The 18,700-nt window shown below is 38.8% G+C and overlaps 1 protein-coding gene across 2 annotated transcripts in view; it reads left to right on the top strand.

Annotated features, from left to right (window-relative positions):
- The window catches only part of LOC111255615 (carbonic anhydrase-related protein 10-like), a 123,919-nt gene extending 106,726 nt beyond the window's left edge, over window positions 1-17,193 (top strand). For both annotated transcript variants that reach the window (XM_022817762.2, XM_022817761.2), the window contains 4 exons: window positions 5,237-5,348; window positions 12,893-13,088; window positions 13,566-13,608; window positions 16,919-17,193. In XM_022817762.2, coding sequence (XP_022673497.1) covers window positions 5,237-5,348; window positions 12,893-13,088; window positions 13,566-13,608; window positions 16,919-16,977 — 410 coding nt within the window. In that variant the 3' untranslated portion in view covers window positions 16,978-17,193. The remainder of the gene's footprint in view (window positions 1-5,236; window positions 5,349-12,892; window positions 13,089-13,565; window positions 13,609-16,918) is intronic.
- Window positions 17,194-18,700: the final 1,507 nt, after the last annotated feature.

Below are 18,700 nucleotides of genomic sequence, written 5' to 3'. Positions count from 1 at the left end.
CATGGTACTGTAGGAAAGTAAGCAACTTTAACTTCATGCGAGAACTGTCTGACGGTTGCGAAATGCAAAATCGATGAAATTACCAGTCCCGCTTTTTAGCAAACGACTTGTTGATCATGGAATATTCAAGTGACTCAGATCACGAAAAGTAGAGTACTCAAAGGTTTATTTCTAACTCCCCATGTTCTATCCCTGCACTCGGTGTTTTTATCGCACAATCGACTTAACTACAACAATGCTTGCACAGTATTTCACTCGTATCAGCGGAATGATCACATAGCACATCTGACTGAGGCAGGCCACTCCCATGCAAAACAATAGTACGTGCAAAATACGAAACAGGCCATACGCAGACTACACTACTTTTACAAAAAGCGGAATCAATGGCTCGCGGGATAATAAAGCTTTGCGAAACATTCATCCGTACTAATTTCACTTCATTTTTTTTTATGATATTTGTATAGAAGCGTATGTTGTTTAGGTAAATATATTTGTCGGGTTAGAAGGCAAACACGATACTGTATGAGAACTGCTGTGTTTACTGGAAGAGCAATTGCATGCGTATGTGTAAGGAAGTATGTCCTCTCGAATGACGTCCAGGCCAAATTAGCGGACTGAAAAAGACTACCAATGCCGATTAGGCTAGGAATGGGTCTCAACAGGGTTCAGTGAAATATACTTTTAGCTGGGCCGTATGATGGTTTCAACAGGAGTACTAGAAACAGCGACCACTATCTATAACACACTTAACATTAAGAAAAAGGTATCGAGTATTTGTAGCAGGTAAAATATTCCCACTCCAAATGCTTTGTTTCAATCGGCACATCTAGCAACGCTAAAATTCATTTAGACAAATTCACTACTTTATACTCATCCTGTTATATATATATATATATATATACATAAAGGGTAAAAAGTCTTCTGATAGATTAATTTCACTATAACAGGTAAGGCAATATAGGATAGCAGTCTATAGAACGTATAAATTGTTTGAAGATGTTGCCATTATCATCAATGTGTTGCACGGTTAAATACGCTCGTCATCGCCCATCTCCTGCTGGTTGTGTGACATGTTTTCAAACTGTGAAGTGATTTTTATTATATTTTTTTTTACTTATATATATATATATATATGACAATTTTTCAAATTTTCGAACGTTTCATTGAAAAGATAAAGAGTTACTTTTTATATTCAGTGACAACAAAAACTAGCGTGCGGCAGCTAGATCGTTCCCGATATATTGCTGGACCAATCGATGACGATAGAGTGTCAGCTTTACGCACGGATTCCCACTTTCTCAGTTATAATACACAGTTTTTAAATAGTGTAATGTAAACCGGTTTGAAATATAACTAATCCTTTTTCCGCTCCTTGAATAAGACCCTTTGGGGCAAATGCGTTGTTGCTACTCCAAAAGCTCTTGTCTTCAAATCACGTGAAATAATCATTCAGTGTTTCAACTGTACATACGTATAATGTACGCTTTGATTAACTCAATGGTATATTTTACTTTCGGCGAGTCAGGCTGGATATGTTGCTTTCCTGCAATATGCAATGGTTTATGTCTTGGATAACGTACTGGCCATCGAGACGTGCCGTGAAAGCCTTTCACGGAACCAGTGCGATTTTACTGGGCCTGACGGAAGTGTTGGCTGAGAGACTGTGCGACCCCTAAGCAAGCTGGAACGATTGCACATGAGTGCATGCCTGTAGATGTGCCTTGGGCTGCAGATCTGGAACACTAGTATAACTTACAGAGAAACTTCCGCATTCGTAAAGTCAAACTGATACGGAGTGTTTTGTTGTGCAGCCTTTCCTTAGGCGCAATAAGAGGCTCAGTGCCAGTTTCCGTTTACAGGCGCGAACGCCGCCTTTAATTTTGCCCGCTAACTTCCGCTGGTTCGGACCAATATTTAAATAGAACAGCGCTCGCAAAATTTTGTTAATTATTTTGTCGAATCGCTTTTGAACGCCTCTGGGGGACTAAAAGGACAACAGATATACCTGGAAGCGCGACAGATCTCAGCGAATCCTCTAGTTAAATTAGAGGCCTAAGAGACTCGGGCCTTGCGGACCCCGAAAGCGCTAACGTTAGACCGCAGCCCGATATCGAAGATGGATTGAGGAGTGACACAGTACTTTTTTAATGTGCCACAAGGCCTCTTCATGCACGCATGTCGATGTCAGGGGCAGGATGCAAACAATTTTTGGAATTAAATGACGTGTTCCCAAAGTAAAAAATCTAATAGTGGGACTCTAAATTTGCGAAGTTAGTGTGCAAAACCACAAGTTGCTCTTCCTATATAAATGAGACTGACTCTTGTGGTCGAATGCTGTGGGGTGGGCTTCAAGGAGAACAGTTTTAGCCACCTGAAGTTATAAGACCTTCGGGAAATCCCTGTCAAATCCCGTCAAAAAGTTATTAAGTCTCCCTGTAGATTTCCTACTGAAATTCCATCACAAAAAACGGCGTTGAACATCCCAGCTGAAAGTTCTTTATTCAGACATATTGAAGGGCTGCCATTACGGTACTGGATGAACATAGTTTCTGGCGAAGATTTTCTCGTGTAATACTGAAAATATTCTGTAGCCCTTTAAGGTTTTGCAGTCAGGCATGTTAGATTTTAAGGACACACTAATGGAATGGAGGAAAACCTTTGTGCCACATTAGCCTATTCTTGAAGTAGCCTCACCGACTAGCGGTTTTAGGGTCAGGATTGCAATGAACCCTACGTGTCAGTTTTCCTTCAGGAAAGTGATTAGGTATTTTTAAGGCAAACAAGGAGGATGCACCATAACGAGAAGCAAAGAATCAGTGGTTTCTTCTTTTAGAACCATCGTATTTTTAAAGCAGATGTTGGTTCTCGTCGATTGTGGCCACGAAACGGTGGTGTTAGATTTAGCGGAAGTTTTTTTTAAATAGCAGAAAGAGATATCTTGAGTCGCTGTCGTAGCGGTTCAAAAAAAAAGAACCCTTACAGCCGCTGGTAAGTTCTGTATGAACTTACGAGCAGCTGTAAGGATAGTTAGACATCAGACATCAAACCTTTGACGCGAAATCTTACTAGGCTCGTATCAATAGTCCAGTCAGAATTTCATCCCTAGCATTTTTCGTTCTAGTGTAAAGTACCGCAAGAACGTAAACAAGAACTTCCTCGAATGCCAGTAATACCGCATTCTCTACAAAATACTGCTGCTCTTCATTTAGAAATAGTTGATTTGGAATGAGAATTAAACTCTCGTTTACACTTACACCATCTTTTCACATTTTCATTCGATACGGCCTTCCTCACACAACAGCATATATCCTCAAGTTATGTTGTTATTGGTAAATAAAACAATATCCCAAGTTTAGGCCTCAACGATGAATGCTTTAAACAACAAAAAGAATTTTGGACATCTACTATACATTTTCTTTGTTAGGGGCTCGGGACACTCATTCAACGATGACCCTTAGAAAAGACTAGAAGCGGTCTTTCTACGTCGATATTAAGCCAGACCTTTATTCGACAGAAACCATTATTTGCGTTCTGTAGACTGGAAAAACTTTATATTCAGAAAAATACTTGGTAAAAACAAAGCGGTCAATTTCAACGGTATATGGCTCACTTGTATCGAGTGAACGAGGCTGTCTAACATAGACGAAACAAATCCATCCTTCTTCGCTACAGTACCAGCCCACGGACATAGCAAAGGTCGTTAAGGCCGCCAGCAAGACACTTGAGTGAAGGGTTCCTTTGCACCTACCGCCGTAGTCTCCAGACCTCGGCCTAATGGACCGTGACTATTTCCGATAACTGGCATCTAAATTGGTTGCAATGCATTTGACAATAAACAATGAAAAAAAAAACTCGATGAGTTCTTCTATACAAGATCTGAATATTCTTGGCGAAACGGAATAGATCGGTTGGTTGACGCAATAAAATTGGAGAAGCTGCTAGCGGACACATAATACATTCAGCTTTTTATAAAATCAGAGTGAAATATTTTGATAGGAGAACGTAGCTCTAATTTTAGAAATATAAAGAACTGCACCCGATTTTTTCATAACCTTTACTAAAATAGAGGTATATTTCTTTCTTATGTATTAAGTGAAATTTAGATGAGTCTTTTAGAACTAAACTGTTGTAACAGCTACGCGAACTATAATATATGGGATACTTATAACGTATCAGCCGTAACAGATTATTTTATGATGTTCAAGTTTAACATAACGTACTTTAAAAAATGCCAACTGTAATGGTAAAGTTTGGGGTTTGATACCACATGGTAGGGAACGATGCCACAGAACAGACACAATGCAAATTATGACTTAGTAAGTGCGATGCAACTCTTATCTGTAACCCAAGTGCACAAAGTGTGTATATATATATATATATATTTTTAAAAGTTTTTCTTTAGCGCGCTCATATACACAGAGAGTACTTATACGATGTCTTCCAGTTTATTTCAATGAAATCGCTATCCGACAAATTCAACAAGCTCACTTACCTTTTCCAAATCATAGTCTGGTCATTATTTTTCCGAAGATGTTGGACGTCGCCATAACTGCGTTCGATACTTCTTTGAGTAATCAATCAGATTTAATCGGTGTTTCACCACTTTCTATTAAGTTCTCTTCTTGATTTTAAGAAATCTGTATTTTCTGTTTTGAATATATTTTTACTTTTTCGAATTACAGCGTTCATTTTTTATTTCAAAATGAAATTACCCAAATAGTTTCTACTAAGATCAGAGATTTGGAGGTGCCTGCATAAAGCTAAGACTGCCTCTTAGACTTGGCACTATCTGAAAGTCGAGAGATAAAATGCTGACTGCTTCACGATTTCGGAAAGCTGTTTCATCGAAATTTTAAAACGGTTGGCCACGATAGAAGATTATGGGACTAAGATTCAACTTCAGCCCCCGTATTTCCAGTCCACGTAATTATAGCTACTTTTAAAATATTTGAAGATTACACGCAACGCAAACGCCGATTGCTCAACGTAGCAACAATAAAAAACTAGGTATGACAACCCGCATCTGAAGCATGCTTAATGATAGTAAAAAAAAACGGGAAAGTCGAAACTTTTATTTACAAATGGTAACCCGAATGCTGAATACACAGCTATCGGGAAGTTTTTAGAGAAGTGACTTTGGCGGCAAATAAAAAGTTAGAATAACTTTACTTGCGTACATTCTTTCTACTATTTTTCTAGAACCGCGGTGCATTATTGTGATGACTCTCTATTCTAGGGCAAGAAGCGATAATCCAGCATTTATCTGTCAAGGAGCTGCTTCCAGATACAACGGAGTATATGACGTACGACGGATCTCTAACAATGCCCGGCTGTTATGAAACCGTTCGGTGAGTAATATTAAAATAGATATTATTAATTACATATTATTATAGCTAAATGATCGTATTTGGTGATTTAGAGGGAATTTTCATTTACCTACATTTTTCCATGGGAAAATTTATGCCAAATGATTACTCGTTCGCTCACCATTTTTAATACCTTGGCACTAGCTTTGATTTCCCTGCGAAAAAGGCTCCAAGTGCGTCTTAATCGATCGGTCACTAGATTTTAAAAGTTATTCCCATACTTCATCTGGGACTGATCCTATTCAAGTTCCCCGAGCTTTTTGCTTTCTTGGTCTATATTTGACCATATTTATCTCAAAGTAAATCCACCACACAGCTTTCTGTGGCCACATTCGCTTACGGCTAACCAAAAAACAATAACGACGGTTGTCAAAATGTTTATTTACTTCAAATCTTCTTTTGATTAAGAAAGACGATTTAATTTTTTGACTATTATCCTCCTGCCTAATGACGGAACAGTCGCCTGTACAGGTAGATCAAAACGGCCATACATTCGGCTGGTTAAGGCACTAACGATAATTTCTGGCAAATAACACCTTATTTCGAACAATATCTGGTCTACTGAACGCCTTTTAAGTGGCTGAAGACACGATCGACCTATTGACGATTCAAAAATGCACGTTCGATTATTATCGTGTTATGCTGTGAAAGGTAAAACTGTTTTCTACTAAGAAGATACAGATTTCTCTACGGGATAGAAGTACTTTAGATGATTAGACACTGATCTGGAGTGCGCAGTGGCTTGTTGGATAATGTATCTGAGATAATCACTATCAATCAATCTTTTGTTGACCATCCTAGGATAGGATATAGGTAATGCCTAGGAGCTTGAAGAAACTTTGGAGTCGGCGATGATCAATGAGTAGTAGTACTATGTAACAGACTCTGAGCGGATAAAGTGATTTTAGTTTCTCGCCGCTTAAATATTGAAAAGCTGTCCGTTTAATCAGTCTAGATAAAAACTAAACCAAAATATCATTCTTTCCCTTTGTGCTGCACAAGATAATTCTGTAATTGTCTTGAATCTATGTTAGCATTGGTCCAGATACCCGAGTGGACATCGAAAACAGAGGACGCGTAGATAGAGTCTACAGAGATGATCGCTTTGACCGCACTGCAGTAAGCTTCGCGGCCAAAGTTGGTCCTGAGGTGAACATAAGGAATTTGCGTCCTTCTCATTAATATGAAAAGCGTGACTATGAAAAACGATAGTTACAAGTTCATTTTCCGTGTCCTATTCAAATACCGATAAAGTGTATTCAAATATCGTGAAACTGACGCGTTTTATTCTTGGACATTTGTGATCTTCGTAGAGTCGATGTATTGACAGATGAACTAACTTATGTAGTAATGGTCTTAACCAAATCAATTATAAATAGGCTTGGACACAGCTACTAGAAAACAGGGGGGTATTACACAAAGCGCACTTTGTGTCTGATATCCTTGAACCCTATAGTCATCCACCAAGATATGTCAAAAAATATAATAAGCTCAGGCTCCTTACTTCCAATGGAAAAAGTTTGACAACATTTTTTGGCTGAGATCCTTATGAAACAATTTACCAGCATCTAGCCATCAAGCGAGAAAGCATGGCACAGAAATCTTACATGGACATTAACGTTCGCAACTCCAATCGCGTTGAGATTTGAAGCGATGCTGATTTATCATTCAAGCATACGCACGTACACCATTCTTCCCAGCAAAAGAAGTGGTAAACCGGACCGAATATATGGTCGAGGATACAGGTCTCCGGAATACCCAGCATCCCAAACAGTCGTCTCTCGTCTTTTGTTGAAGTAGTAGTAGTAGGTTTAGACGAGGTTTGCTACCCTGGACTACTCAACTGTGCTATGGCATCTGTAAAGAAGAGTCCCCAGCTGACGTAGCAAATGAGCGTCCGATATTCCTCGCGTCTATTTTACGCAAAATTATACAACAACTTATTTAATACATGTCAACAAGCTTTTATTCCTTATCGATGATTTTTTCGTCTCTGTGGGGTATTTACAACTCTTCAGTTCCTAGAAGTGCCGAAACGACCTTGTTTACGAAAAGATCAGCTAATATCGACTTGATATATTTTAGTTTTAAGTAATCGTCCGAAGCAATAACTAACAAAAGATTACTAAAGCTACATCTTAAATATGGCGTATAGGGTCTGGTGGTAAAATTGACAACTCTGCTCTTGAATAAATAATGTTTCGGCAATGCGCAAATAATAACGCATTATCTACTAGAATGGCAGCTTCTGCATGCCAACAAAAAACAACTCTTAGCCCTCGAACGTATATCTCATATAGACTACGATTCACAGATAACATTTCTTTGGACATTAAGGTAATGGCTTGCGTGTGCTGTCCAATGTAAATGTGTTCATCCTAACGAAACCAAAAATATGACCGCATGGTTTTTTTGGCCAAAACGATCCTGGAGAGGAAAAAAATTAGAGACGCAAATACCATTGCGAATTAAGGAGTTATATTGATTTTTCTGTTAACGGTCTTTGATTATTTAAATGCTGTTAACACAAAAATAGTTCAAGCAGAGACCGGATATGCGCAGAACGAGTAACTAAGTTCAACTGGATCCGATACGGCCAAGGTAAATCAACGAACGTAACAGTAGATTTCCATAACTCTGTCGATGCACTACTAATCGTGTAGCTCTCAAAATGATACTTTTAAACGCCTATATTAAATAATAATAATAATAATGCTACCGATTCAAAACGCGACAGAATCACACAATGATTACCCACTTCGAAAATACGCTTTTTTTTTTTCTCATTTTTATCAATTTCTGTCCGCTTTAGCGTCCAGGATGAATTTATTTAAAACAACAAAACGTTTCGATCGTAAGTTTAAGGATAGTTATAAATTTTATTATAGTTATAGACTAGCGAAACCCTAATATGGACTGCTGTATTTTAGTTGCGCGCCAAATTCAAAGACACTTTAAGTTAGCGATTTGGAAAGTTTGACTCGTAAATTCGGTGTTAAAATCAAATTTAAACATTAGAATAGCTCGGATCCATTTATTTTGTAGGTTAGCAGCTCAAGCGGACTGGGTTTTGGTTAACATACACGAATGGTACCGTAAAACAATGCATCGAACACAGAATGAACGTTAGCAATAATTAGCGCTTCGGTTACACAATCTTAATAATGTATTTAGCACAAAGGACTGCGTTGACACAAACTGTCCGTTAGTTTAAAACAGTTGTAAAACAGGGTAATGACAAACGAAGATTCCCAAACGCATACCCTTGTCACCGTATAGTGCTATGCGATTCTGCAGCACGGTACGCGTCTTCTTTCAACGCTATTGACACTGATAGCTATAGCCAACAGCTTACTTCGTCCGTCAAAGCGTCTGCTTTGAACGATAGCGAATCGTAGCACACGCATGCTAAAATAAAACAATAACGAAGTTCTTCTAGGACAGATCACGCTTTATAATTGATTATTACAGCGGCATTTAAAACCACGATAAGGACCGTTTTTACCTCGTAACAGCTTTCGTAATAGGAAGAAATAATAAAGAAAATACGAGAGCACAATCGATTGGAAAAGCATCAAGTTCATCGATTTATGCAGTGGCCTTTTTTTCGCCGTCTCTATAGCCACCTCTTTTCAGCAACGTAATGTTGAAATTCAGAGCTTCCCGTATCGTTGCATTCGATAGCTCTTCCTATAAATAAAGAAAACGTATTAGCAAATCCCATCGACATGCTTGGCTGTTATAGAAATTATATTTCAATTCCTTTTATTGCAAAATATATTTTAAACTCCAATTTTGGTTATTATTTACATCATATATATTCACGTTGGTTCTTGTTAAGGTAAATTCTTTTTGAATTACAAAATCCTAGAAAATAACATAAATGTTTGATAAAATACATAATCTGTGTTCTTTTCCGAGAACTTCCTCAAAAAATAACCATAAAAAAAAACATTTTTAAAAATAATTTGTGAACCGTGTGATATGTATTATTTTCGCATTTAAGTAGCTTATGGGACAAGCTACTCGTAGAACAAATCAGTTGAAGGAAAACAATAAACCTAAGTTCTTTGAAAAAGCTGGCGCTTTATATCATATAAGTGATTAAATATCGTCGTTTCTACTTACAACGTATACTGTGTAGTTTATGGACGGTAGTTTCGTCGTTAGAGGGTCAAGACTAGCTCTGGAACTATATGTTTTGTCCTAAATGCTTAAACACCATTTACGCTAACAAGCATCTAAATTCATCCCGTTTTACTTGGCCAAACCAAACACCGTATAGAGTATCTCCGTCCCGCGGCTGTGCACCGCGGTCTTGTTTTCGAAGCCATTTTCTTGACGACACGTCTTTCTGGCCATGGGTCGGATAAACGGTTTAAGATTCTACTGCAGACGACGTAGCTGAAGTGGGTTTTCTTTAAGGATTTGCTGCTGAAAGCCTTCTAAGTCATCGGATCCTCTTCTTAGGCGGAGTCCCGTACTCCAAACATTACCTGGCATAGGGATCGTTACGGGTTGCCGTTTCTGAAGCTCGTCGAAGTGATGGAGTGATGGTCCCACAAGCGTACCAAGCGAGTTACCTTTGTTGTTAGCGGCGAGGTGCTGCAATTGTCGAAGCATTCCTATACTGTAGGAGCTCCGATACCATTCGGAGTCCTTACCTCGTATAGTATTGCCCCTTTAATTGACAAAAAGCCTCAGAAACTCTCAGATGAGCTTTAAAAAACGTTGAAAATTCCAAGGGTTCGTCCCGCCAGTGAAACATAGTACCCAACGCTTGCGGTCCGGACTGAAAGACAAGATACCAAGGCAAACTTTAACGAAACTTGTTTTTATGATTATGAAGCAGCACTGGCCGCAACAGCCAAACCAAAAGAAATGAGGGGAATGTTGCTTTAAGTCCTACCAACAATACATATACAAACAATTTATTGATTTATATGATCACGAAGAACCCCCCTAATAAGCTGTTGTAGCTGTCATGAGAATGACCTTATCTCGAAAATTTTCGGCATGCGAATAATGATACACACGTGTAAATTGCAGTCGGACCTCGACGCGTCACTTTGATTTGCTTACACTTTTTTTTGTACATACTCGTATTTTCGCACATTTTACGTATTCTTCGTACATGCCTTGCAAATTGATGCTGAAATTGCTTAGCCGTGTTCGGTCTTTCCGGCATGTAGTTCTGGACTAGGCAGATGAATTTCATGTACGAAGTTACCAATGCCGCTGCAATAAAGTTTGCAAAAGCAACAGATTCAAAACGGAACCCACTTCTACGAACGCGGCTCGCTTTGCCTGTACAAAATTCTGAAACATTTCTTTCCGTACCTTAACGAGGTTGAAGAGCTGCTCGTATAGCTCGTGTTGTTCCGCCAAAAAAAGAGTGCGCAAGTTTGTTTCTACTGCGTACGGTTGTTCCCTGCGCCTGTTCGGGATCGTAGAGTACCGTCGACGCTATCGTTGCCGCATGCACACCTTTAGCGGTGAGGCAAGAGCAGCCCTATGGAAATAATAAACGACCTAGGCCGTTAGGCACAAATTGACTATATATCGGCTAACGGCTGGGTTTTATATCCTACCCGCGCCCGAACTAGCAATCGTTTATTGTTCATATTGTGATCCTAACACTCAGCCATTGCTACTGTCCATGCTGCATCGATGTACCATTAGTGTGTCCCCTATGAGATTGCGTTCTTTGCAATTTGGTGTCCGAAATGTCTCGCGTGTTTAATGAGTGGTCTCCCTGTTGGCTACTATTGGTGCGCGGCGACTTGACTCCGTGAAGCCTTTACGGTTCGAATTTGGCAATTTCGTTCGGTATAGGGTTGCTTGCTCTCTGCACAACATAAATCAGGTTTTTCTATCAGGAAAACCCTCTGTCATCGTTACCCCTTCGCGAGCGAGTCGTTTCTTCCATTTCTTGCTCGAACGCCAGTGGCCACGTGGATCACAACTTGATGTTGCTATTAATACAAACGGCTGTCCTCGAAGCCTGTATTCTATGGCGACCTGGTTTCCAACAGGCCTGTTCCTCGCAACGATTTTTTTTTTGTTTATTGAAGGTTGAGGGCAAATGCATTATGTAGATCAGACTGTGTTGTCATAACTGTGTTGGTGGTCTGACACCGTCGGACTCTCACCCACTAAACCCTGGACCCCTCGAAGACTTCGGCTTTGGTTCGGGATATAGTTTAATATTACTTCGAAACCATAACTTGCAGGAACGGGCGTTGGGCTAGTATCCCCTTTGTCACGTTCCGGTCCATCCTTGCAACGATCTAATTCCTGTTTTTATGTCCCCTGTTTGGTCCCGAGTAGCCGGCCGGTTTCTAGGTCTCCTCAGTACTTTCCAAAAGTTCCGTTTCTCGCTGCTATCAACCTATAAAGGACTGGGTCAGTAGTCAGAGATTGGCAATATATGGGCTAGCGGAAAGAGTCTTTGTGCACTGGCCATGTCCGAACTGCCGCAAGCAAACTTTTTATTTGGTGTTTGTTTCAGTGAAATACAGTTGGTCCTTAAAATTCGTAGAAGCACTTATAGTCGTCTTTAATGAAGTCAAATTTCAAATAATGAGAAAAATCATAAAAATCGTTTCAAAAAAGAATTGCTTTTGACGCTTTAAGACGTCCGAAGTAAATGTCCCTTCAATCAGAGACTGATAAAATAATTATTCATAATGACAAAATGTATCCAAAAAGAAGTTAAACTGTATGTGTTTCATTGTGTCAGTTTCAACCGTTGTTACTCTGTCTCCACCGGATAGTTAAAGATAAATAAAGTTGTGCATCTCTGTTGCTGTCAATCGATAATTGCACACAAATTTAAAAATTAATTAAACTAGAGCCATAAGTTATTTTTCAGCTGAACTTAAAATTACGATTCCATGCATCTGGGTTAGCTCAATCAACATCGAACTAAATACACTCAAATGCTGATAATATCTGCTCTCCTTCTGATACGAGACCTGCCGTAGAAATTCGTAAGTTATTACTGGAAATTTGTATAGATATGAAATATAGAAATCACAGCTTGCCGGCGTACTTTATTTAAGTACTCCTAATAATATAAATATTTAAACTTTTTTATATAAACTCAAACCCGTTAAAACATTCAAGTCGAAAATACTACCTTCACTCTGCCTGTATTGAATCTGGCGGTGCGTCCGATCTCACCCACTATTGACTTTTAAGCTATGAGCGCACAAATTATGTGTTTTTTTTTGCTCATTACTTACCCGAATTAAAATTAAATTTTTCCGAAGGATGGCACTTTGGTGCTTCAATCACAGTGGGCAAGCAAGTGTTGCAGACAAGTCATTAATGGCCGAAATGTCTGAGCCACGAGAACTATTTACAGGCTAACTAAAAAACCAAGAAAAAAATGCAGTAAATGAAGCCATTTTTTCGTGTACCCGTTTTTGATACAAAAATGTAACATAGTAGGTTGATAGAGGTAGACCTTTTTTGAGATTTCTTGTACAAAGTATTTTTCATGAACTTCAATATCTTTCCAGGTGGATAGTCATGAACAAACCCGTGTACGTGACCAAACAACAACTTTATCTCTTGCGCAAGTTAATGCAAGGTGACGACGCCAATCCCAAGGCGCCAATGTGGGATAATTTTCGACCGCCTTTGCCACTCAACCGCCGCGTCACGTGGACCAATATAGACTTTCATAACAACAACAAAGTCCGCATTGGACAAAAGGCAAATATATTTTGTATGTTTCTTTTGAGTGAGTTTTTCGTCATAGAACTTCGATGAAGGACAGATACTTGGATTGTGTAATTGGAACATGATTTTCTAAAATAATCAAGTATGTATAAAACTTAAATTCACGTAATTAGCTAGAACAATGAATTGCGCTGCCAATAAGAGCGACTGTACAAACGTACTATTCGTAATATCAACAACGTAATATTTCGTTTAAGTTTGCTATGAATATATAAATTCCACATTTATTGATTTGGAAGTAAGACATCATGTATGACGAAGTTCGTAGACATTCGTAGAGGAAAGCTGAAAATGAAGACAACGAAATCTAAAAGAAGAAAATGAACTTTTTTAAGGCGAAAAATAATTCTCCAGAACGCATTTTTTCCCCTGACTCCTGTTAATCATACTATTATGTTTCTAGGCACTGCTATACTGCTAAGGATAACATTTTTTAAATTTGATTTTCAGGGAAACAATTGTCCTCAAATGAAACGCGAAACAGGATATCGAGGTAATCAAGTCGTGTACCTAACTAAACAAGCGCTTGTTTATTAGTTGGCTTTATTATGGTCAAAAATTTTATTTATTCAGCCACGTTTTAGTATATGATAAAGAAGACACATTACACAGAATTATGCCTTGGCGCTGCGTGTAAACATTCCTGAAAATGATCGGTAACGAATGAAGTAGCGTAAAGATGGCTAGCGCAATGGACACTGGAAGCCATAATGTCTGCGTATAGCACGTTGAAACTTGCGCATCGAAAATCGCAATAGCTTACAAAGACTCCGCAGGATAGCTTCTTCCAGGTGTCATTTTCAATACGGTATGAGTCATGAAGAATTCAAGCCTTTCTTTATTTTTTATTCGCAGAAATGCTCTTCGTATGTAGAAGTTCTAAGAAACCTAGACGTTTTTAGTGATCTTCTGAAGAACTGAAGATTCGATAGATCTGTTTATTATGAGGTAACCTATGAACCTTCAACAAGGGTTTTAAAAACGCCACCTTTACGCAAGTGACTTCGGCTAGGTTTAAATCTGTAAATGCGGCCAGTTGGCCATTGCGCTAACCCAGAATCAAAAACCCAGAGGAAATAGTTAACTGCAGAAGGCTTTCGAAGGACTGGAATGGGCTAGGAACCTTTGCAGATCACCTCTCGTAAATTATGCCTGAAGTTTATTCCTATTATCAACAGTACCATTCTTGGATAAGTGAGGTAGCTAACGTATTAGCCTAGGCGCAGCACATCAATACCGGCAAACCGGCCGTCGTTTCGAAATAGCTTCATTAGTTAGTAAATAATTGATAATAATATGCTTTCAGGGTAGCGAAAAATAGTTTGAATCAGAATATAATTTATGTGTATTTCACAAAGCGGTCTACCTAAATACTTTGATTTGTTAGGGTCTCTGTTTAAAAACTTGCAGAATCCTTATGTTAAAATTGAGAATAAAGGCAAACGCATCAATTTAAGCGGTCCTTGTTGTCTAGTGCAATGTTTTCTACTTTACCCTTTCTCAAAAATAGTAGCAAGGGTATCAGGTACATCTTGTGGCAATTTCGCAAAATCCAATTTCTTCCACAATCAGCTCCCTTTCTTGAGGTTTCTTGAGGCGTTTGATGCTTCACGAGCTGTTGGTCACCTGTAAAGGGTCAGCAATTAGTTCTTATTATATGCCTTGACCTATTCGTTTTCGTAAAACGTTTAAAACTACTAAGAACTCCCGAGCGAAAATATTCAGGAAACATAAACCTGGATAGCAAGCTCTGGTTCAGCGCAAAATTCAGGCACCCCCTGACAAATCTTGTCTGACGTTTCCGGAAACGACGCGTTTAGTCGCATATGTACTGTTTTACTATTAAAATTTCTGGCGGCAGTAATACGTTTCTGGGAAGATCAGTTACCCGATTCGTATTAATCTATTTCTACCTCTAGAACTGCTTAGTGTTTTCGGCTATCTTTTAGCTTCAATAGGCTAGAAGGTGCGGCTAAATGGTCAAGATAAGAAGTTATCTTTACATGACGCGATGCGTTTCCTTGTTCATCTCAAGCATGTCGACCGTAAACTATCCTTAATTGCTGATGAGCATGTGATCGATTGGATTACTAATCACCCAGAATTATATGCCATATCATACGCAAAAGCGGATCCTCACCTGTTTGGACTAATCGAGAAAGCAGTTGGTGTCACTGTACAGAATTGGAGAATTGAAAAGGTTTACTAAGGATAGGCATCATCGTGTCCTTCTGTCTGTGAGTATCGAAGTTGGTCCCGATGGACTTGAACAGATGATAGTAAAGCACAGAACAGTTATCATCTCCCATGGTTGTTGCGATCTTCCCAGTATGTAATTGCAGATTACGGCGACGCATGCACTTGGCCTTTCAGGTCCCGATACCTTCTAAATCATCTATTCTGAAATGTAAAATCCCTCTGTTGTAGTGGTCTATGTAGCTCAGGTTTACGGCAAGACCTACTTACTAAACTTGTTTGGATATGACTTAGGGAGGAGTGTCAGGTTCGTTTTGACACGGTTACAATTTTGATAAAGCTAGCGATTTGCGGGTCCTAACAAGGAGCCACTGGTAAACGCGCTCCAAACCGGCGGAACTGGCCGGTAGATGTTTGTCAGTGCGATGGACGTGTGTCTATATATATACCTCAGATAAGCATGCATAACTTCCGGAATATCCATAGCAAAGCCATCAAATGGTTGTGGACATCCAATGAGTTTATTACGGTGCCCATCATGGATGGCCAGCCGTGTTCACTATAGTCCCCAATAGCTTTACAGCGAAATCAAACCAGTATCATACGCTAAAAGGAGTTTGTGCTCCCTCAAAGAATATGGGGTTAACGCCATAAAACTACGCATGTGGTAGCTTGGTCCATTACCACCTCATTTACACAAATTGTGCAGAGCATTCTAGTAAGCAAGTTATTTAAGGCGGTATGGTTGTTGGTTAAGGGCCTACCAAGACTGACGTACGTAAAGGCTGACATGTACAGAAAACATTGATAAAAAGCCTTCTCTTCTTATATTCGTGAGGATGCTATTGTGAAAAGATCCATCGGAGATTACATACTGTTAAATGTCTTCAAATCAAGCTTGCAATAATGTCTTCAGGAAATACAAAGAAAATAGGAATTACTGAGCAGAGCGCCGAATGATTTATTGTTTGGCCGGCGCTACAGCACAACAGAACAAACAATTGCTCCCTGAAAGAATATCCTATGTGTTTAATTAGGCAGATATATGTTTAGAAAGGCAAATTTCACTAACAGTTTAGTGACCGCTTTATCGTTCTCCTACTAAACGTTAATTTTATTCGGTCTACTGATTAGTTAACCCCTATTCACTATATTCGAAAAAGCCTAAAGCGATATATGTAAGGTAAGCATATAGTTCACGTTTTAGCCATTATAGAAAGTTCACCGTAATAAATATTTTTCAATAATTTAACTTACATATTGTGCCATGACGGTTTAGGAATCCCACACAGACATGTGATGCTTTTCCTTCATATAAACCTGTTTCATGTGCAAGTAGGCTAATTTTGGTTTTTCTGAACCAAAATTAGCCTACTGAAGTTTTTTTTTACTACTGTATAAATAAAGAAAAATCTACACTCGAATAAATCTGAAGTGGCCAAAAACACATGTTTTACCTAGATATAATTGTTCTCACACATTTTAGAGGCGGGAATGAGTCTTAGTCCAACTCTGACACATTACGTCAACAACTAGCAGTAATTATATTTACGAACTTTCAATACCCAGCCAGTAATAAATTGATGCCATCGTTTTTTTTTTTGCAGTTAACCCCAAATACATCGAGCCTGTTACCCTGGAGGATCTGGACAAAGAGTTACTGTAACTCACAAAAAGCGTACTATATAATTCCAATAAGTGACTATGCCTGTGAAGTTACGATGTGTTGCAAGTGTTATATAATGAGAAGTGCTGTATATTTATAACAAATTTAAGAGCACATATTTGAGCGCAATATTTAAAATTCCCTAGTTGTCAATTATAAAAGTTCGTGTACATATGATCCACATCACCTGTTCAAATAAACACATTGTCATACATGCGGCGTGATTTTTTCATCTTTTTCTAGCTAGAAGTACCCTGATCGATGCTATGAGTCAATACAACTGACTTACCGATACTTCAAAATTAAATCGAATGAAAATGTTCGAAATCATTTAGCGGATTCAGATGATGATGATTAGCAGAAGGGTAAAACTCTCGAAACGATGTCGGAAGCCTCCATTGATAATTCGACCGGTATTAAACAAGCTTTGTTTTAGCTGCGTTTATCTTGTCACAGAAAATTCCATTGTAAAATTACTTTGACTTTGAAGCCAAATTCTGCGTCGTGCTGTAATGAGTTTTATGATTTCACCGTCTGCAAGCTTCTGCCGCTGTCCAGCTATTTTATCTTATGTCAGTCGAAATGAGCTGTTCTATTATCCGGCTAGATATATCCTAAGTGGCCATTTTTTTAGTGATCCACAGTTTGATTAAATACTGCGAAATGTTTTACTTTGACCGTTAAAGGCACGTGCGAATGCAAACAAAAAGCTTATCCTCCGCAAAAAATCTAGTCCTCTCGTACTCTGGAAAACGCAGAGTGATCCATACAAGAATCTATTGGTTTCCAATAGATGTCAAAGGTATTATTCCAATAACCTTATCCAATAAGTAAGTATTCTGTCTTACGGGAAAGGTAGTGTTGTCTTTAAGCCACTCGAACAATGTGTATGTAGTTAAAGCTAGCTACTTTATAGCTATATACTGGCGAGCTCCAGGAAGCGAAGTAGTCAAGTCCCGCGCAAACTGAATTTCTCGAATTGCCTAGATAGTATATTGAGTAACAATGTACACGTTAGGCATTAAAGACTTGTTTGGAGGAGTCTTGTTAAACTGGCCCAAGCTTCTCTACAGAAGATCTAAACGGAAATATGTAAATCTGTATAGCATAGCAACCAATGTATAGTTATGTACCTGTTTCTTGCCCCCAACCTTTATCTCTGACCATCCACAGTGCTGTGGGCATAGGATGGTTCGTGATTCGTGGCTTCCATGACAACGAATTCAGATTGAACATACAAGCTTATTAAGTATTTAGATTTCGACCTCGCTGCCACTCTACATATGGAATACGCCAGTACTTTAGAATAGAAGATAATCTCGCTTAAAGTTAAAAAAACTTCGAGATTAGGCCTACGATTCAATGTCTTCTTATATGCCGAAAGAGACCAATTTAAGATATATCCCAAGCGAATGTACAAGTCCATGTAAGACAAGATCTGAATAGAGCTTCAATACTGCCAACACCTTTGGTATTACAAATGTCAAATTGCGTATTTTCCATAGGACAAACTGAGCTATAGCTCAAGCAGTTCAATAGTCAGATCAACGGTAATATTGCAGACAGCGAAAGGGTAAGCATCAATTTCACGTAATGTTAATGTAGATCGATTATGATGGCAATTGACAAACGAAGCATTGATTAATACTACTCGAATTAGCTTTGGTCTAAAGAAGTCTACTGTGAGGAAATACTTAGGTTAGATAGCAACTAAGAGTGGGTT

The sequence above is a fragment of the Varroa destructor genome, unplaced genomic scaffold (genome assembly GCF_002443255.2).
Source record: "Varroa destructor unplaced genomic scaffold, Vdes_3.0 BEIS01000001.1, whole genome shotgun sequence".
NCBI classification, from domain to species: domain Eukaryota; kingdom Metazoa; phylum Arthropoda; class Arachnida; order Mesostigmata; family Varroidae; genus Varroa; species Varroa destructor.
Note: the sequence above shows the minus strand (reverse complement) of the source record. Positions and strands in the feature narration are given on the sequence as shown.